A 22,918-nucleotide genomic window follows, 5' to 3' on the forward strand; every position below is an offset into this window, starting at 1 on the left:
CTGCTAGACTGCTGCTGCTGCTGAGGCTGCCCACTCCGAAATTCCTCAAAATACCCAGATGATCTGGCCCTCTTGGGCTGTCTCCGATCCTGACTCCTATCGGGCTGATGACCCCTGTGCCGGTCCTCCATGCCCTGAGCGTGCGCCTGAATCCGGGCAATATCCATATCGGGCTGAGCGGCCAATACCAAGCAACTGTCGACAAAATAACGGTCCAGCCCCATAATATACCTGTGCATCCTGTCAGCCATAGTAGCTACCACAGCAGGTGCATATCGGGCCAATGAGTCGAACTCCATACTGTACTCTCGAACACTGCAGCCCCTCTGTCTCAGCAATAAGAATCTGTCAGCCCTGGCCCGCCGTAACTCCGGAGGCAGAAAATGGCTAAGAAAGGCCTGAGAAAAATCATCCCAAACTGCTGGGTGAGCGCCGTCACCTCTGGATAACTCCCATGACTCGTACCAATTAGCCGCTATATCATACAACCGGTACGAAGCTAACGTGACTGACTCTGTCGTGGAAGCATTAATCAAATGCAAAGTGCGCCGCATCTTCCTGATAAACTCCTCAGGATCCTCCTCGGGCTTTGTCCCGAAGAACTCTGGAGGATTACAGGTCAGGAACTCACGAGCTCTCGAACTGTCACGTCTGTCTGCACGACCATCCCCAAGTCCGTGCCTATGAACCTGCCCTGCTACCAGTCTGGTCAACAACTGGACCGCATCTCTCATAGCCCGATCCTCAGCCCCTGGCTGTGGAGCTGGAGGCTCAGGTACTGGAACCTCTGGAGCTACTGGTGGAGCTGCCCCAGACTCCTCTGATGATGAAGACGTAGCAGAGTCTGCTGGCCGGGACGCAATATCACGCATCATCTGAGCAAGGGTCCGAGTACCCTTCTGAGCCCGGCTGGTCTCTCCTACCATGCCCTTTTTCTTCTGGGCAGCCGTCGCCTTTTTCGGAGGCATCACTGAAAGAAAAACAACAACGGATCAGGACAGAATCATCCTAATAGCACAGCTCTATCGCACGATCTAAGATTTCGAAAAAAAAGAAACACCCTAAATGTCCTGTAGCTTCCTGTTTATAGATGTGGTGCACAACACACCGATAAACAAGACTCTACTAGACACGGTCTGTAGACATTCCGAGAACCAAACCGCTCTGATACCACTTTTGTCACGACCCAACCCCCATAGGCCGTGACTAGTGCCCGATCTGAGCACCCGAACACATCTATCAAATGCTATCTCAAATTTTATCAAACGCATTCAAGTATATAGCGGAAGCCGACAAGGCTATATTTCAAAGTTAGATAATTTCCAGAAAAATTTCGGCAGAGTTTCCTTTGTTTTACAGGCTATCCAAAATAACCCTGCGCACAGAAAATACCAACAAAAGACCACACCGGGCCAACGAAGCAACATTTAAACATATGCGGACCGGCCGCCGCGGCGAATGAGATCGCCCAAACACAACATATACACGCAACTGTACAGAAAGACCCCAACCCACAAACATGTCCACAGACCTCTAAACAGACCGACAGAATCATATGACGGGACAGGGCCCCGCCGTACCCATGAACGAGAATATATATATACAGTAGTGACAGACTATACCAAAAGATGGGCTCTGGATAAGAGAGCGCTCCAAAATAGGAGAATAAGATCCTAAGCGGATGGATCAGCAAACCTGTCGTCGGTACCTGCGCGGCATGAAAACGCAGCCCCCGAAGAAAGGGGGTCAGTACGAAATATGTACTGAATATGCAAAGCCTGAATTACATAAACAAAATCATAACTGGTACAGAACGTACAAAAAGTAAATAGAAAACCCAAAGTATCAGATATATATTTTCAAAACATGCAGAGTGTGTACAGAAACATATGTCACATCAAATCCGGCCCCTGCCAAGGGACTCGGCAGACAGAACGTGGCCACCCTCCCGACGCTGGTGCCACAACACAGAAGAATCAGAACATGGGCATAACCCCGTAACATAATATGTCATATCAGATGGCCATAGCAAATCATATCAGAACAAGCGTACATGGCACAACATACTCCACAAACCCATGTACGCGTATACCTGCCCCCTCACATCGAGGCACGGCGAACAATGCAAAGGATCACGCTTGACAACATATCCTGGCCCGGGCTCAGTGGGGGAAACATTGAGGCATCCACGAACGGAGTAGTGAGAAACTAAATGCACTAAAAATACCATATATATATTTCCAGAGACTCAATGAGGCATATCGAATGTCAAATCAAATCAATGAAATCGGACGGAAACATAGTAAGTAAATTTAGATGTCATAACGGGTTACGGAGGCATAATCTATCCGAGATCGTTTTCAAGATTCAAAACAATTTATAAGACTTAATGAAATATTTAAAATAATTTTTATTTAGTAGATAAAGGAGTAGTTAGAGTATCTCTAACGAAAACGCTCGAAGACAAGTCATAGACACATAAAGGGTAAAATTGGAAATAGTGGGCCCACCTCGGAACCAATGAAGCGGTGGGCTCAAATTACGTATTTTTAAGCTTATGGGGTCACCTACAAAGGTTCTAGGACATTCCATAACTTCGTAAGCAATTTGGAAAAAATTTCATAATTTTTCATCAAAGCATACTTAAGGAATTCAATTCTATTGAATGAAAAAGCGACGATTTCAAACGCGGATTCCGATGGACAGAATATTCCCCGAGGCGTAAATCCAAGCCTAGTACATCTAGGACATGCCAAGAGAAGAATCGGGATAGCTTTACATACCTTTCTTGCCCTTTACGCTTGCCAAAACTCAAATCCCGTTTCGTCCAAAACCTACAAATGGTCACATTTACCAATTTACTATTCATAAGACTTAAAATTTCAACCTTAACCAATTCTTGTCTATAAGAATTTGAGCAGCATCTCCCCTATATATATATCATCCCCGAGGTTAAAACTCGGCTAAAACAACAACAACCATACCAACAACAATATATACAACATCAATAATCGTCTAGGAACGCATTCTAGCGTAAATAGTCTTATTTTCCAAATAATGCGACAATTCCAAATCCAACTTTGCACTTACAACCCGATATCAATATTTTCATATTCACATACTAATATAAGACCATTCAAACATAAACCAAAAGTATTCCAAGCTATATATTCAATATTCAACAATTCCATCAACTTCCATATTCAATCCAAAATTCTTATATATGCAACAAAACCATTCCAACACATTTTCTACTTACTAATTCATCTCCAACAACAATATACATTTTAACAACTTCATTATCTTAATATCATAAAATCACATTAATGTGTCATAATTCTCTACATTCCATTTTCATGTCAACTTCACTCATATAATCTTCCTTTGCATTGTGAAGATCACAATAACACAACTAACATGTTAAACAAAATAAATCCAACATTATCTCAACAACATATACCACACGGCCAACATGGCTTCTTTCCAATTTCATCCAATTTTCATTCAACTTCCATAATTTCATAAAAACTACATTAAAATCACATAATTTCCTATAACCATTTTCAACAATTTTCCATACCAACTTGAACCATTTCCTTCCATTTCCATTACAAGGCTTCAACAACACAATTATCATAACAAATAAAATTGGTTCATCCTTCTACACACATACATACCCACTTTGCAAACTTCCATATTTCCATAATTTCCACTCATTTCTACATACTACAACATAAACAAACCTTCATAACATAAGAAAAAGGAATTGATTCTTACCTTTTTCTACAAATTTCTTCACTTGAACAAGTTGTCAACTTGAAGAAATAAGTGCTCCTTCTTCCAAAACAACTACACCAAGTTGTAAAGGACCCTTAATTGAGTAGGAAAACCACAAGCTAATAATTTTTGGAGGAAGATTTTGAGGACCTAATTTTCCAAGGACTTGGCCGTGTGGTCCTTCAAGTTTTTGCTCTTCTTTTTCTCTCAATTTTGTTCTTGAAGATTCTTGAAAATGAAAGAATTGTGGTCTAATGTCTCATTTAATACATGGATTAATGAATTACCATGGGCTTGGGCCATATGGCCGGCCACCCCTCTTTTGGGCCTAAATTTTCTCCCCTTTTATCTTTTTTTTTTTGGGCCAACCCGGTTGGTCACGAGTTGGGCCTAGCCCACTGACCTTTCGACCTTAAAACGTCCATATCTCCTTGTACCGACGTCACCTGGGAACCCACGACCTATGGTTGGAAAGATAATTCAATTATCTACAACTTTTACTTCTTGGTATTTTTCCAAATTCCAAACATAGAATACCGTTTTTGCCCCCCAAAGTCAGGTCACCCGAAAACGTTTTCTTAAAAATATTCGTTTGGAGGACTTCCACTTTGATTTGGCCCAAGGGTCCTTCTTGAGTTGTGTTTAACTTCACATATGTGATTCATATAATTTGTCACATGTCCCAAAAAAAAATCTTGACGTGTGGGCCCCACCTCAGCTTACAAATAATCCGACGTTCAAAAATACGGGATGTAACACTGTAAATCTGTGCCTGCATTGTGAAATGCAGGCCCCCGGGCAATAAAAAGGGGACGTCAACACATTGAATGTACTGGTATGTAAAGCAACTGAATGAAATAACATGGGACATGGAAATAACTTTATGAAAACTGAAACTGAAACTGGAACTGAAGTCTGGTCATGAACATGAAAACATATAGGTATAACATGAGTAAAAACATTATAAGTAGGGAGAGCATTGCATAAACCGACAACATGATATCACCACGTGGGCACGTGGAGTTTGGTACCTCGCCGGACCAGCAGAGCTCCCACACCTTGCCAAGGGTATGAGATGAAAACGTGACATAAAAGGATCCAATCAATATAACATGAAGGAATCGTCCTAACTGGGCGGAGCGATCCTTATCTTACGATGGCTAATGTAGTTTCAGGCTACTTGAGCCTTCTCGGTAATCTGTGCAACTCCCAAAAATATGAACATGGAAAATAGGTGGCACTTGAACCCATGGTTTTCATAAATCATAACTTGCATGTACATGGATATCACCTCATAGTATTCTTGCATGAAAACGTGTAAAGCATGTAAAGTATTTTCTTGAAAATAAACATTATAAATTATAACTTGCATGTAAGAACCCATGGAATGCAAAGTATGGGTTTGCATGGATTATGGACTGATTCTCAATAATCAAAATGATGTATCAAGAACATAATAAATAATTTATAACAATTTAATACATAATATAACATGGGGCATGGACCTAGGGTTATCATGAACATGGTTAAAAATTCTAGTTTTCGTATAACTTCATACTTTACGGAAGAAGTGGCGTGGGGAAAAACAATGATGTTCCCACACGTAGATAGCAACCCTACATACCTGGTAATGCTCCAAACTTGAAATAAAATTCTGAACTTGAAAGAAGAATCCCAAGGTTTGAGCATATTCAATAGGACAGAAACACTGTAGCACCTCCTTCCCAAATACGACCATCAAATACGGGTCGTATTTCATAATACGGTCCGTATTTACAATATATATATTCCCCAAGCCAAATTCCAGAATGCACAGTGATTTAGATGCCAAATTACGATTTAAAATACGGGTCGTATACTGAAATACGGTTCGTATTCTGGGGTGTAAATCCCCATCTGACAACTGAAGAGAAATTCCTAATTCCCACATTCTCTATCTGGTTTTCTAAGTCTAGAATCATGAATATAGCCTAGTTTAAAGGTACGGGGTGTTACAGGAGTCAGAATCTCGGAGATCAGACTTGAGTTGTTTGTTTCCTCTCGGAGACGTTCAATCTCTTCATGAGATTTACGTCTTGTTGGGGAGGAATAAACGAGCGAGCTATTCCAATGGCCGAAGTAGTAGCAGCGTGATCCTGAATAAAATAACAAATGAGAATATGGAAAAATAACAAGGGCAAGCAGTTGAATAAAACTGTGCATACCTGAAGAAGAGCATCTGCCAGCTGGGTCAAGAATGACTTTAGTTGAGTAGCAGAGGTACGAGGACAAGGGGGTGATCCCGTAGAAGATGTTTCACCCTGAGGCAATGAATTCCTCGGAGGTGACTTAGTAGTTAGTGTGGTCGGGTCACCATGTGGATCCTTTGTTGACCCACTGGGACTGTTTGACACGGCAGCATTAACTTCAGCCGACAATTCGTCATCATCAAGAATGATTACAGGAATCTGGTTTTCACATGAAACTTTCTTTGTAGCCTCTGAAAGTAAGCGACAAGAACAAATCCGGGAGCCAATTCCTGCGGAAGAAACTGGGACGGTTGGAACATCTCTTTGCTTCTGTTTCTTACTTCAAGAGGCAACATCTTCAGTAGCACCTTCCTTAGAAGGAGCGTTTTTTGAAGTAGACTTCTTCGTCGGAAGTCCTGAGAACAAAGGTACGAATATAGATGACACGAAAAACGTTATTAAATTTGAAGGAAGATCAAAACTTACCATGATTGTTTCCTCTCCACCATTCGGAGGAAATACTTCTCCAAGAATGGGTCAGGTCGCGAGAAGCGCCAAGCAATGTGACGACCCAATCACATATTTTGATTATGAGCTCCGGTTCAACTAAAACCGCTGTAAGAAAAAAAAAAGGTGGTGGCTTGCATAAGCTAAGATAAATTACAACTGAAAGGAAAAAGAAAGTAAAATGTTGCATGAAAAGCCTACGGGTAGAATTCCATGTTTCAGGAAAGGGCTCCGATAGAGGATGATGGAGTTTATTTGTCCAGATCATGACAAATCGGTGTAGCCATCCTCTGTCGTAGTCATCTTCCAGATCAATGAGACCTCGCCTCCCGCGAGGGTACAGATGCACCTGACCACCTCGAATAACTCGAGGGACATAAATGTGAATCAAATGGTCTAGGGTAAAAGAAACTCCGGCTATGTTTGCCAAAAGGATGATACAGTAAACCAATCTCCAAATTTGTAGAGCAACTTGTCCAATGCAAATTCGATAACGGCGGCAAAAGGCTTCTATGACTTGAGGAATGGGGAAAGAATAGCCAATTACGAAAGGGTATGTGTAGGTCAGAGAATAACATGCAACGTGATAATTCATTCTCGTCTCGTTGCTAACTTGGATGACATCAATGTCGGCGTCCAAGTTACAATCATCCCGAACCCTAGGGATAGTGGCTGCATCAATAAAAGATTTAAAGTTTTCAATGGACTCAAGATGATTTGAAACTCGATATTCATCTTGGTATTTGAAGCCAGCAGGGAGGATATCAGCAGCAAGAAACTCAAGTTTTTCCCTTAAGTCAGGTGAATTCATTGGAGATTGCTGCGAAGGATGAGTCGGCGATGTAGAATTAGTAGGTGATTGAGTTAGAAAGGGGACAAAAGACATTGTTGAAAGGAAAAATCTTGAAAGGAAGAGATTGCAAAGATTGTGATCTAGGATTTAGTTGTAGAAGGAAAGTGAATGTGTAGAAAATATGGATGAGATTCTTACCTGTTATACACTCAAAATTGGAAGATGACGGGTTGGAAGTTCAAATGGCAACGGTTCCCAAGGTTGATCACATCAATGGAGTAATAATGAGCACTCAACATCGTGCAGAGTGCATTAAAGACAAAACTAGAGAATGTCTTTTCAGGCGGCGGAGTTAGGCTTTCGGTATTCTCGCCATTGCTCAGTTTCGTCTTCAGTTCAAGTCCATTCCCCGGAGTCAATACTTTCCACTGGAAAATGGAGGGCTATCTATATACATGCTAAAAGTAGCTTTACACGTGGATATAGTTAATTTGGCACGAGACAGTGACAGGAAGAGTTACCATTGCAATACAACAATCTGAAGATTCCAAAGAAAAGGACTACGATAGAACCCGGGTGACCATTTTGAAGTAAATCTGCTCCGAGGTATCTGTTATGTCCCGTATTTTTATACATTGGGACAACCCGGATTAACTATGATAATTTAAGGCCAAGACCATTCCGGGATTTGAAGTCGGGACTTTTGACCTTTAATTGTATTTTGAGACATAAGTTGTACATGAAATTGTTGGCATTGAACACTTAGGAAAAATTGGGACCACAATTCATAAATTTGGAATTGAAAATCTTGCACAAAATGGGCCCTTGGCTGTGTGGACTTGGAATGGTCCCACACATTGTTGTGGCCAATTTTAATTGGTCCAACACATGTGTGGGCCATATACAAGTGGAGATATTTTTGTGGGACTAAAAGATGACTTTCAAGTCATCTTTCCTCATTTCTATACTTAGCAAAATAAAGCCACAAGTTGAAGAGCTTCTCCAAGAAGCTCACGGCCAAGCTCCATGGAAAATCAAATCCAACTTCAAGCCTTCCAAAATTATTTCCTTGGTATAAATCAACTATTTTGAGGTCCCTAAGTAACGTGGAAGCGTGGTTGGAGCGATCAAGCCATCAATTTTGTGGATTTCAAACCCTAGCCTAATTGTGGAGTAAAGAAGAAAGGTAAGAATTTCTCTTGTTTTATGAGTTGTGAATGTTTTGTGCACATTGTAGTATGTTAATATGGATGAAAATCATGAGATATAGTATGTTGGAAGTGGGTTGTGTGATGGGTGTGCTAGCCGTGTAAATGGGTATTGTGATTGGGTTATTGAATAAATTCCTTGTAGCATGTTAAATTGTTGTAGTGTGTAGGATGGCCAAGAATCATCAATATATGTATATGTGTAGTGATAGATGAATATGGGTCATGCTATATGCCCAAGAACACACTAATGTCGCTTAGCGTTTTAACGGTTGTTGTGATGACTTCTAGTTTGGAAATGAAAGTTTAATGTCCCAAAGTGATATGGTGAATTGTTGCGGGCTGATTTGAGGCTTATTGTGCGTTTGGCGTAATTTGTATATCCATGAAAATGATATCGTTATATTGTAAATTGTCGATACAAATCATGAATTGAAAATGAGGAATGTGTTAAAAGGGGCTGTTCTCGGTTGGGACTGTTTTCGGCCAACTTGGAGAAGTTGTTGGATTATTGGAAATATTATGTGAATTGTTTAGAATGTCCTTGAATATTGTTGGTAAGGATTCGGGTTGATAATTGAATGTATAAGCGATAATGTGGCTTGAATGTAAGCAGTCGAATAAATTATTATGAAGGTTATTGAATGATGAAAAAGAGAGTATTAATGTAATATTGCCTTTCGAATTGATTATCGATGTTGCTAGGTTGGTTATTGTGGTTGTTGTTGTTGATTTTGAGCGAGTTAAATTCTCGGGTTGGCCTATTTACAGGGGAAATGCTGCCGAATTTTCTGTAGAATTTTGAGTTAGTTTGGAATAAATCGCTTAAGTGCCTATGTTTAATATTGGATATTCGTTGGCATATTTGTAGACCTTGGGGAGCCCGAGGCGTAGATTGAGATTTACTTTAGATTGGCTATTTTGGAGTGCGTACAAGGTATGTAAGGCAACTTCCTTTCTTTTTGGCATGTCTTAGTTTTCATAGGCTAAATTAGAGCCTTAAGGAAAATTCCAAATCCGAAATCTGAGCATGTTATGATCCGTATATGTTCTTTGGCACTCGTATGTATGATTTGACGAAATATGAACCTTTATGTATTTGAAAAATCGCTTTTCGAACTTTGCACAAAAAGGTTTCACTTTAAAGAACTTTGAAATATCCGAATGCCATATCTTTCACAAAAATGCTCGGATTGCTCCAATATATTTTTATAAAAGTTTGCATTACGCATAACGAGTATGTTTTCCATAAGCGGGCCCGACTTGGGTAAAAATCCCATCCGTGGGTCCCGCGACTCCCTTTATGTAATTCGGGAACTTTTGAAAGAATTTGTTAAGACTATTATTTCGATTTTCAAACATGATCATTTTACTTATGTTTGAATTTATGATAATGATTTTATGCATATGACTACTCACGACTCTATTCGTGCACCTTGTTATTTCCTTCGCCGAGTCCCGGGCCGGTTCTGTTATCGTGTGCATTTTATATACTCCGAAGTTATGCTGTGTTTATGGTTCACCGAGCTACTCGCAAAAGAGGGTCGGGTTCCACCTATACTTGGTGTTATGCTGTGTATGGCGTTATGTTGTGATGTGATATGTGACGGGGATACGGAGATTTGAGACTTTCTGGTGTTATGCTGTGTTATGGCGCCATCGACGGGCGGGCGACCATATTCTTCTGTACCCGATGCATGACTTGCATATTTTTGAAAGCAAACAAATTTTGATATGTTGGATTTGCACTTATGTTTGATACTTCCATTTCGTTTATGTCTCAGATTTACTTTCTGTACATTCTGCTTTGCATACTCAGTACATATTTCGTACTGACCCCCTTTCTTCGGGGGGGCTGCGTTTCATGCCCGCAGGTACAGACGCACAGTTTGGTGATCCACCGGTTTAGGTCATCCCCTTTTTGCTGTTGGAGTGCTCTTCTCCTTTCAGAGCATATCTTTCGGTATATATTTTGTTCGCTATGTATGCATATATTTGTTCAGGGGTACGGCGGGGCCCTGTCCCGCCATATGATTCGTTTGGTCTGTTTAGAGGTCTGTAGACGTATTCGTGGGTGTGTGTGCCTACCTCTGCTCAGATGTGTTAGTATGAGCCTATTCGTTGTGGCAGCCTCGTCGGCGTGCATTTTGTATATGTTTTGGTTATGGCAGCCTTGTCGGCGTGCACTTGGTATATGTTTTGGGGCCGTCGTGCCATTTGATAGCCTTGTCGGCTTTTGATATATGTATACGCCTATGGTTATGTTAAAAATGTGTTTGCAGCAGTTTGATATAATTTGAGACGGCAGATAGTATTTATGGCCGTATATGTTATTTGTATGTGATTCGATATGGATAGGTATGTCAGGGTGCCCAATTAGGGCACCAGTCACGGCCTACGGGGTTGGGTCGTGACAGTATCAGCTTGACAAAGTCATTTAATGAAGATTCCAGGACTTGTAGCCGTTAGTGGATCAGACCAGATTTGATGCGGACGTTACGATTAGAATTTAAGAGGCATTTAAGGGTCTTAATTAGTCATTATTGGTAAAGATTATGGGCTTAAGTGTTGATTGCCCATGTTATAAATAGGAACATATAGCTTGTAACGAGGATCAGAGGACACAAGGCAACACTCTTACTTTACTAAAAAGCTTTATCACACTCAATTAACAAGTTCTTTCGCTTTTTACATTACTTCGTTTATTACTTCAGTTCTGAAGCTTCTTAAGGCATAAAGATCATACGGAGTCGCTCAACTTGAGGAAATCACTCCGAGATCTCACAGAGGCTAAGCTCCAATTGTCATTTCATTATTCTTTTATTTATATTTCATTGCAATTGCTTATCACTTTGATTCTAATTCTAGCAAACCAAAGAACGTATCCTTTAAACCACATATAAATTCAACTGTACCCTTTTCTGGGGTAAACAAGTACATATAGTATAATCCCTTACATGAAATTTGGGCTACTATGAAAGTAGAAATTATTAGGATTTAGGATTAAGAGAAAAATAATTTAAGAAGAAATACTTCTTCGTCATCTTCCCAAAGAACTAATTGCAACTCTACGCCTTTTGTTCTATACCATTTGTAGAAGCTTCTGGTGTAGTTCCTTTCTTAGCCTTCAAATACCATCTGAGGACTTCAATAGCAGCAGCAAGAAAGCAAGAAAAGCAATGTAAGCATTCCAAATCCCCACGTCCATCATATGGGAACCTTGAAACATTGACAACTCCCATTATAATGGTGGCATAACCAGTGCACCAATGGGAGATATTCCAATATACCATATATATGTGAACCTTTTTTGGTCGTAAACAATGAGCTAAGACTTATAATGTTGCAAGGCTTAAGAGTGCACCGCCAATATACCTATGAGAAGTGTGTTTCACTCGGATGCCAGAAGGATTTCTCCCGAGAAAAAATCCCAAACTTCCACTAGCAATACCAAGAAAATAAAGCGATAGTTTGACAATAAATATGTAGATTGAACCATAAAGCTAGTAATTCTAGTAATGGTAGAAATCTCAATCTAGCAAGAACAACACCCATTGGCATCATTATTCCCCAGCTAACCCCATTGATAATCCCGTGAGCAATCTTTACCTTACCTTGAATTTGGTTTCACATGAGTTATAGCTAGAGTTTTTCCAGAACGAAAATCTAAAGTCCCGAAAGACTTTAAGTTATCTCCTGACAAGCCATGAATTCCTGCTGTATCATCATCTTGTAGTGGACCTTGTTGCCAAACATGATTCACAATATTGGTTGCATTGATAGGTAGCTCAAACTTGGCAAAGATGATGACATGTTCTGAGCTGAAACATTGTGAACCGTAAAATTGAAGTCGCCTTTGGTAAATGTGGTTCCATAAGTGTCGATAGGTGATGTGTAGGCTTCAAGAGAACCATTAGAACGCTGCAACGCGACAAAAGCTTGCGAGCCGAGCATTCCTGTAGATGTTGGGTTTGTAGCCCAAGCAAGCCATCTTCCGTGCTTGCTTTTAGACTTTATAAACGCTATATCGACAGTACTAGAAAATGGGTCGTAACTCCAGTGAATAAAGGAATTCAGAGTACGAAGATCGCTGCACGAATCGTAAATTTTTTGATGAAACTGAAAATCCGAGTAATTGGGTTGAGCATATGACAGGAAGAATAAGGAGACAAAAAAAAAGGCCAACATATTTTAAGAGTATGCCATGATGGTTGTAGGTATTTACAAGAGCACTTTTTTTATGATCGGGGCAGGTGTATATTTATATTACGTGAAGTAATCCCTATTACGGATCGATTAGTAGAGTAAAGTTTGGAAGTAGCCTCAATTCGGTATGGATTAGGAAGATATATTTGGCAAGTCCTATAATCCCATTATGAGTGGGAATAGGGAAACTTCACTTATATATATCGTGTTAAAAAAATTCATTTTGCTTCTAGGGCATGACTTTTTATAATGGCAACACAAATATTTACAGTAAATTATAATTTGACTCAACTTACATTCGTTATATTACGACAATCCAACACAAATATTATGCATGGGTGGCTCAAGGATAAGGCCGCTAAAATAGCTGCTTTAGGCCCCTAGAGTCAAACGCCCCAATCATTAGTTCGTGTTTATAGTTTATAGCTTTGTATGCAAAAAATATTTATCACATTTCTTAATATATAACTTGCATAGTTCTTTCAAATCAATAAACTATTAGCCATTTGTTGCTATATTATACATTGGTTCTTGTTGTTAAAAATCTTGATAAATATGAAGAATTTAATTAGTTTATTCAAAGTTCTAAAATATTAAACAAAGTTCGTGATTATATAAGGAAACAATGAACTTTTCTAAATATTAATTGTAACTTTGTGAAACCTATAGTAATTTTTAGCGGTTATAAGAAAACTTGGAAGAATTAATTAGTTATAACTTAAAACATTAAAATAAAAAAATTGATAATAAGGAAAGAATTTTTAATCCATCAGAGTGTCACTATAGAAAATTATAAAAAAAATTATTAAAAAGACTTGGAAAGGTATTTAATTCTACAATATATAATTTTTCTAATTATCTTAAATAAAAAAATTTATTTTTTAGATTTTAGTTTGAGTTGTTCAAATGAGTGAGTAAATTAGGTTAAGTTTTTGCTGCTCGTTAATTAGCACATATACCTGCTTAGCTTGTTAGTTCTGATTTTTCGTTCTTCCCGTACACTTATTCTCCTTTTTTCCCAATTTATAATGGTCTTATATTTCATTTTATACATAACTTTTCTGAATCAATTATTTTTATTTATTCATTAAAATACTTGTCTGAATGCATTGATCCTTAAAAGGACAAATTTATAGTTTTGCATCTAAAAAAGGTTAAAAGAGTAAATTTTGAAAAGATAAATAAATTTTATTTAAAATATTTATAAAATTTTTGCTTTAGGCCACTGATTCTATTGAGCCGCCACTGATACTATGTAGTTCTCCTTAAAAAAAAAAAAATTAAACTCCTTATATAATGCAATTCTTACCCAAAATGACCTTCATCTAACTAAAAGAATAAAGATAATTTGAAACGAAACAATAAATAAACAAACTAAAATAAAAATGAGAAATTCATATGTAATAAAAAAGTATTTATAATGCAATGAAGTTATTGCTAATACTAAATTGGTATTCCCTCTGTCTAATTTCAATTGTTGTTTTAGCTCATTTTACACCCATTAAGAAAATAATAAATACAAAGATTTATTAAGTTACCCTTTGTTAATATAAGTAGATTTATTTTTTTCTCCTATATACCGTGCATTCTTCATTAATATCAAGAATATAGTTGAAAAAAGTAACCAATTTTAGTCTTGAATTTCTAAAGTAATAATTATTTTGGAATAATTTTTTAAGCTAAATGACAGTTAAACTGAGACGGAGGGAGTACATCTTATTAAGTAATATGCAGTCATTTTCTATTTAAGGGTGTGATAGATTGATATTCAAAATATGTTTATTCTCTTTTTTAATTAGAGGTGTGAATACAAATTCACAACAAATTAAAATGTCTATCCTCATAATTTCGTAAAACAATTAGCACATGAACTTTTTGCCTTTTCACTAATTACTATATTTCAATAATAGCTACTATTACTTAATGAGTTACAAATATACCTCTTGTTTCTTAAAATTGAATAATTAATGCCTTGGAGTATGAGTATTTGGGATGAAATTTTCTGATGGACTAAAGAATCTCATGTCCATACATAGATGGAGCTAGACTTGCAATCTTGTGCTAGACTGCTCAGCACAATCAACAGCAACCAATCTCTCCCACATGGAAAGCAACTCCACCTTGTTTTCCTCAAAAGGGGCATCCTTAACTCTGCTCTAACAATAGCTAATCGCCTTCTTCAAATGTACACTAAGTGTGGACAAATAACTGATGCAAGAAACCTGTTCGATGAAATGTCTGAGAGAAACTGTTTCACTTGGAATACCATGATTGAAGGGTACATGAAATGGGGAAAGATAAATAATTCTTTAGACTTGTTTCGTTTAATGCCTAACAAGAATGAGTTTTCTTGGAATGTGGTGATTCTTGGTCTTGTTAAAGCTGAGGAATTGAGTGTTGCTAGAAGACTTTTGCATGAAATGCCATCGAAAAACGAAAAAGTTTGGAATGGAATTATTCATGGGTACGCGAAAACGGGTTTCCCTGGAATGGCTTTACACTTGTTTAAGGAGTTTATAGACTGGGATTTACATGAAATGGATTCATTTGTTTTGGCAACTGCATTAGGGGCGTGTGCTGATGCGAGAAGTATTGATATAGGGAAGCAAATTCATGCTCGTATTATCGTGGATGAAGTTGAAGTTGATTCCGTGTTGGCAAGTTCTTTAGTTAACATGTATGGAAAGGGTGGTGATTTGGATAGCGCGAGCTATATTTTGAATAGAATGCAGAATCCTGATAACTTTTCCTTGTCAGCGTTGATATCAGCATATTCAAACTGTGGTAGAATGGATGATGCTAGAAGGATCTTCAATCTGGTAACTGATCCTTGTATTGTGTTATGGAATTCCATGATAGCAGGGTATGTGGTATGCGATAAAGTGTTGGAAGCATTGTTGCTTTTTGAGGAGATGCACAGAGAGGGAGTTATAGGGGATTCCTCTACATTAGCTAGTGTATTGAATGCCTGTGCTAGTGCACATGCCGTTAAAAATTGTTTGCAAGTTCATGTTTATGGTTTTAAGCTTGGACTGTTGGATGACCTTTTTGTTGCTAGTGCACTCATTGATACATATGCTAAATGTGGATGTCCTGATGAAGCTTCCAAAGTTTTTAATGAACTTAAAATACATGATACCGTCTTGCTAAATTCTATGATTACCATTTATTTTAATTGCAACAGAATTGAAGACGCAAGGCAATTATTTGAGTCAATGCCCTATAAGAGTTTAATATCTTGGAACTCTATGATAATTGGTCTTAATCAAAATGGTTGTCCAGTTGAAGCACTGGATATTTTCTACAGGATGAATAGGATGGATTTTAGGATGGACAAATTTAGCTTTTCAAGTGTGATCAGTGCCTGTGCAAGCATTGCATCAGTTGAACTTGGTGAACAGATTTTTGCAAGAGCTGTTATCATGGGCATTGATTGTGATCAAATAATTTCTACCTCCTTAATTGATTTCTACTGCAAGTGTGGTTTTGTTACTGATGCCAGGAAGCTGTTTGACCAAATGATTAAATCCGACGAGGTTTCGTGGAATTCTATGTTGATGGGATATGCTACAAATGGTCACGGAAATGAAGCATTGAATCTATTCCACGAAATGAGAAGTGTGGGTGTTTCACCAACAAATATCACATTTATTGGTGTATTGTCTGCCTGTGATCATTGTGGTCTACTAGAAGAGGGAAAAAAGTGGTTTTATTCAATGAATAACGATTACCACATTGATCCAGGGATTGAACATTACTCCTGTATGGTAGATCTTTATGCACGAGCAGGATGTCTTGAAGAAGCTATGAACCTCATTGAAAAGATGCCATTTGAGGCAGATTCAAGTATGTGGCTATCCATTTTGAGAGGATGTGTAGCTCATGATAATAAGATACTAGGAGAGCTCGTGGCGCAACGCATTATAGAGCTTGATCCTGAGAATTCAGGTGCTTTCGTGCAGTTATCAAACATATTTGCTACTTCTGAGGACTGGGAAAGATCTGCTATGGTCCGGAGGCTGATGATAGAAAAGAAAATCCATAAGAGTTCTGGTCGAAGTTGGAGTGATATATGAGAAGAAGTGCAGGGTACAGGTCTCCGGATAATTATTACAGCAGCGGGAGAAGTACAGTGAGGTTAACTTCATTTTTTAGCCAACCACTTCAATATCATTTGAAACTATTAATTGTTTTTCCCGACTCGTTCATGTTCTTGTAACAATGGTTTTCTTCTAATCTTGTTGCATTATTTTGTGAGCACGTCCCAGTTGAAGGGATTTGTGAGAGTTAGCTGTTTGTTTCTCAGATGCCTTGATTTAGCCCAGAAAAGACTTGCTGCTGTCAGCTTCCAGCTTTTTCATTCAAGTCCATTGTATATATTTGCTTATACTGATTAGTATCTTTCTATTAAGTAATGATCATATCACTAGCTGCAATTCAGGTTCTTAAAACTACGTAGATGCAGGTTCTTAGCTGTTTTGGTTACTAAGGAAAGATAAATGAGTTTAAGAAATTTGCTGGGGACTCTATATGACTACAGTTTAGGTATCCAAGTCTGCTTCAGTCATGCACACCGTTTGGCAGTTCTTTATGGTGTTTCCTCTGAATATTCTTGGTGTTTGTCATTCATTGACTTTGTCTGACTGGCTTTTATTCCTAATACTGGCCGTGGCATCCAAGGTGCTACTTCACATTGTTTAGGCCAATTTTGCAAAAATATCTGAGATAAATTGAAAATGAGAAGAGAGAGAAGTCTATGGTCTGGCAGAACTCATGGGCCTATACCACTGGAACAATAGGAATTCAAAGCTATTTAGAAACTGCCTTTGTAGTTTTCTACTTTTTTATTCAAGCTAACTCTCACTTCTTTTTTCTGATGTGGTGACGGATTGGTACAGTGATCATTGTTCATGGGGATAAGAAAGACCTGGTCTTACCTCCTATAGTAGCAACAACCCAAGTAATTATTATTCCTGCGCCCTTCAAAGGATGCTGGCACTCGAGGGATATTTGATGCATGTGCTGCCGTGGTAGAAAACTTGAATGAATCAGGTATTCATGCTGAGACAAACTTCAGAGACAACTATTTCTTGGCTGGAAATAGTTTTGCTTGGAGAATGAAGGGAACCAGGACAAAAAGGCCTTGCAGACAACCAGGTAGGAATTGTAGTCGTTTCTTTCTACTTGCCAGTTGTTAAGAAAGTCAAATAGGACAGGAGAATATAATTGGTTTTTTGTTGTTGAAAGTTGTTATTTTTGGATACCAAACTTACTGCTATATATTTACTTAAGCTTTGTAATAACTTTCCTAGGTACAAGCTGTTTGACACTACAATGCAGCCAAATCAGATATTCCATGGCTAATGTAGTTGAACTAGTAAAAGATATGCTCACCTCTATCCTCCAATAAAATCTATTTGATGTTGCGAAACAAAAGCTAGTTGCTTGTCTTCAGTTTGTAAGAGCCTGAGATGAATTTGAGGAAGCGCTGAACCAAAAGATATTGGTCTTGGCTCCTTGTGGATTATGAGGTGTGTACACTTTCAAAGTGGTTGCATCTGAGGTTAAATTGTTATGTTCACTTCTGGATTGGGTTCTTTTGTCTGATTTTTGGGTCGAGATAGTAATAGTAGAGCTGTAAAACTGACATATTTGTGAATAAAGCTCAACCCAACTTGTATCAAATTGAAATTGAGCTTTCTATTTAGTTCGACCTTTAAAATGAGCCAAGCTCGAGAAACTTCAGTTTGTCTCGATTAATGTTAGCGAACTGCCCCATCCCCTTTTTCTCGGTAAATATTTCAAAGTTACGTAATTCACTATTTAGTGTTTTTGATTCCTAAATGCTAAGCAGTGAATAAGAATATGATGTTTCATTTTAGCATGATTTGTGTTCAAAAAAATAGATTTTTCTTTGATGAAGAAACAATAGAATCTTTAAATAAAGCACAAATGAACTCTCAACAAGCGCTAGATAACTAGCGTCAGTCAAATGAACTCGAGCTTGGCTCTTGGTTTACATGATATTGAGCTGAGACCAGCTCAACTCGTGGAATTAGTTGACTTGAGTCGAACGTCTAGAGCTCGACCGAGCTCATTTATAGCTCATTCCATAATCGCTCAGTTAACTGATCAAATTTGAAAAGGAATAGAAACCAGAGAGCAAGAATAAGTCACCTTGTAAAAGCGACTGGTCGGGAAGATTCATTAGTGAAGTAATTGACAGTGAAAGGGGTGCACCAATGGGAGACACTACAATTGAAGAATTCCAATCAGGTAATAAAAAACACCACATAAATTTAGCCAGCACTCCAAACAAGTAAGTTGCCAACATTTTAGAAAGAGTGGAAAGACTGTGTGTGGAGAACAATCAACACTATAATAGCTGACTAGCCTAGCAATGCCCAAAAAATGGCCTCGTTATTCATCAATGCTATTCACTTCCAGCTCAGTCTCTGCTTTCAGGGGGGGTGGGGTGGGGGGGGGGGTGGGGAAACACTTACCAAACTAGAAAACAGATGGCTAAGGCATAATAGCTTTCGTTCAGCTGGTAAAGCTTTGGTTCTTGCCTTATCTTACTTAGTAAAGCAACCTTTTTCGCTAGACAGTCAACTTTTTTTGCCTGGTAGAAGCTGGCGAGCAGGGCCTGCTTAACCGAATACATGGACTTTGGGATCTCTGTTTGGATTACTACTTTTAGTTCTGTCTTGAGTATTTCAATGCTGTTATATATTGCATAAGCAAAGAAGAAGAAAGGGAATAGCATGCTGAATTTTTACAGAGGAGACATGATGTTGCTGTGGAACACATCAGCCGATGAAAGAGTGGTTTAGCTAAACGAGGGAGTTGGTTAGGACTGCATCTAAAGCATTCTTCGACTGCATTCCTTAGTTGGTACGTTTGTATATACTTGTTATTTTGCCATACTTTTGGCAACTGATCTAAATTAGATTTGTATACGGGTAAAACCGAGGATACGTACACTCTCGGCTTCCCGTTATTATGGATGTGTTCGGTCACGGTACGACCGTCTCACCGGGAATGAGGCTTCGAGTTCGGGCCGGGATGAGGCGATGAAGGAAGGGCAATTGACTGCCATCAGCGGGAGACCGAAATATCCGTCCTCAACCGGATATTTCGGCGTCGATCTCGGCAGTACAGCTGTCACCAGATTTACTTGCTTTATTTAGAATTGTACTAGGGTTGAAACTCCTCTACTATATAAAGAGGAGGTTATCATTCATGAAAGGGATTGACAATAGCAAGGAGAGAAATAGTTTACATCAACAATTATAAGAATCTTATTAAATCAGTTCTCATCTGTTCTTAAGTTCATTTTTATTATACCTCGTGAGAGCTCGTAACAAAAGGGTATCGACCTCGGTTTCTATAGCTGAGGCCATACGTTTTTAACAGTCGGCTAGATCTGCTTCTCTGTTCATTTTATTGATATATCTCGCTATTTAATCTTGAATTGAATTTAGCCACGTATCGTTGGCATCACGTACAAATTTAATTGTTCTCCGTTTTAAGGTTAAACAGTTTAACTCGACTAGCCTCACTTGGGATTGGAGGAACAAATACATAGAATATCTCCAAACAGGAAAGCTACCATCCGATGCCAAGGAATCAAGGACCCTTCGAACCAAGGCAGCTAGATTTTGTTTGGTCGATGGCCAGCTGTACCGAAGGTCATTCCACGGCCCCTTAGCGAGATGCCTAGGACCAGGAGATACCGACTACGTTATGAGGGAAGTTCACGAGGGCACTTGTGGAAACCATTCGGGAGCCGATTCATTGGTCCCCAAGCTGATCAGAGCAGGATACTACTGGAACGAGATGGAGGAGGACACCAAAACCTTCGTTCGAAAATGTAACGAATGCCAAAGGCACGCCCCTTCAATACATCAACCCGGGGAAGAGCTCCATCCGGTCCTCTCCCCATGCCCATTCATGAAATGGGGCATGGATATAGTGGGACCTCTGCCATGGGCCCCACGTAAGATGCAATTTATTTTACTTATGACTGATTATTTCTCTAAATGGGTCGAAGCACAGGCCCTCAAGAAAGTCAGGGAAAAAGTGGTCATTGATTTCATTTACGACTATATAATATGTCAATTCAAGGTACCAGCGGAGATCGCGTGTGACAACACAAAGCAGTTCATAGGTATCAAGGTTAGCAAGTTTTTCGAAAAATACAAAATCAAGAAAATCTTATCAATCCCGTATCATCCGAGCACGAATGGTCAGGCCGAGTCTACCAATAAAACCATATTGCAGAATTTAAAGAAGAGACTGACCGGTTCTAAGCACCGATGGAAGGAGGTTCTGCCCGAGGTTTTATAGGCCAACCGCATAACGGTAAGATCAAGCACCGGAAAGACCCCATTTTTCCTTGTATACGGAGCCGAGGCCTTGATACCCGTCGAGGTTGGTGAGCCAAGCTTAAGATTCCGTTATGCCACTGAGAACTCGAACCATGAAGCAATGTCCGTCAATCTGGATCTCGTGGACGAAAGAAGGGAAGCTGCTCATATCCGGATAGCCGCACAAAAACAGAGGATGCAAAGGTATTATAACCGGAGGACCAACCTCAGACATTTTCAAATTGGGAACTTGGTACTAAGGAAGGTCACACTTCATACGAAGAACCCTCATGAAGGGAAACTAGCCCCGAATTAGGAAGGACCGTACCGAGTCATTGGCATAACCGGAAAGGGTTCTTATCAGCGCGAGAATGAAGACGGACAACAACTGAAAAACAACTGGAATGTGGCACACGTAAAACGATATTACTGTTAAAGGCACGAATAACCTTTTTTTTGCGTTCTTATCTCTCGATCTAACCATGCAGGGATACAGCCCGAGGGACAACGAAACAGCACAGCGGATACTCGGAAGTCATGGACTTAGGACTGAAAGCACGTGCTGCACTCTTTTTCCCTTCGACCGTTTTGTCTCGAAGTGGGTTTTCGGCAAGGTTTTTAATGAGGCAGCGCCGAACAGCGTGCTACACATGTAGAGCATATCGATCAAAGACTGGAGACCGGGGACTGCAAATACCGGGCTAATAGTACCCGAGCCCTCATACTTCGGACTCGAATACTAGGGGACTATTATACCATGGGTTAAATGATAACTATGTAAAAGCTAAGGCCTGAACAATAGGATCAGATGTAAGGACCAAACATCGATTGAATCGTGTCCACTTAGTTTGTTCTTGCCATGGCAGCAATTGCGAATGCATCTTATTATACCATGGGTTAAGTGATAACTATGTAAAATCCAAGGCCTGAACGATAGGATCAAATGTAAGGACCAAACGATCGATTGAATCGTGTCCACTTAATTTGTTCTTGCCATGGCAACAATTGCGAATGCATCTCTGGCCGGTTTTTTCAATAAAAAACTTACTTCGATCGAAAGGATCCGATGTTGCCAAATATCGAAAAACTATGGCATAACAGTTGAGGACTATGGTCTAAACTATGGCGTAAACAGTTAAAAGACTACGGTCTAAAAAACATATGCAAGCTCGAAAGCTGCGACCTAAAATGGTTAAGGACCACAGTCTAAAAACGCAAAATTGTCATGATCGGGTCTATCTTGCAAATTATGAATAAAGCAATGACTAACGACAACACGAACTAAAACCCAATCATGGGCCGTTACCATTTGAATTTTATCCTGGCCGAAACAATATGGCAAATTATAATGAAGGCATAAACCGAACCAAACATTGAACCAAGGAGTACTTTGCAAATATCAAATACAAATTTTGATTCATACATACATAAAGTAGATTTACAAAGGCTCGGGATAGTGGCCTAAAAACAAAGGTATAAAAATAAAAGAAGGGACACAAGGTCCAGAACCTAATATTCATCTGAATCCTCGACCTCTTCATCGGCTGACTCGAGGTCGGTATCCGAATCCTCAGGGTCGAACGCAGCCTTTGCTTCCGCTTCAAGCTTCTTGGCTTCCTCGATCAGATCTGATAAGTCCGCACTAGTGGCTTGAACTTCTTCGAGGGTCTTCCTTCGGGACAAGCACCGCTCATACTCAGCTCTAAGATTACTGGCCTTTTCGGCAGCAGTCATATCGGCCTTGTACTGCTCTAACATGTCATCATAACCCGAAATCTAGTCAAGAGACTTTCCATGCTCAGTTTGCAGATTGGTGATAACCCGGTTCAA

At 39.2% G+C, this 22,918-nt stretch overlaps 1 protein-coding gene across 1 annotated transcript; it reads left to right on the forward strand.

The window, feature by feature from the left end:
- The first annotated feature begins 14,507 nt into the window (after positions 1-14,507).
- LOC132627513 (putative pentatricopeptide repeat-containing protein At1g77010, mitochondrial) lies at positions 14,508-18,404 on the forward strand. Its single transcript, XM_060342895.1, has 3 exons — positions 14,508-16,856; positions 17,618-17,876; positions 18,032-18,404. The coding sequence occupies exon 1, from the start codon at positions 14,756-14,758 to the stop codon at positions 16,793-16,795; it is 2,040 nt and encodes a 679-aa protein (XP_060198878.1). The 5' UTR covers positions 14,508-14,755; the 3' UTR covers positions 16,796-16,856; positions 17,618-17,876; positions 18,032-18,404.
- Positions 18,405-22,918: the final 4,514 nt, after the last annotated feature.

The sequence above is a fragment of the Lycium barbarum genome, chromosome 2 (assembly GCF_019175385.1).
Source record: "Lycium barbarum isolate Lr01 chromosome 2, ASM1917538v2, whole genome shotgun sequence".
NCBI classification, from domain to species: Eukaryota; Viridiplantae; Streptophyta; class Magnoliopsida; order Solanales; family Solanaceae; genus Lycium; species Lycium barbarum.

What these genes read in the sequence shown, in the direction of transcription:
- LOC132627513 (XM_060342895.1), top strand. Translation starts at nt 14,756, where the DNA reads ATGGAGCTAGACTTGCAATCTTGTGCTAGACTGCTCAGCACAATCAAC.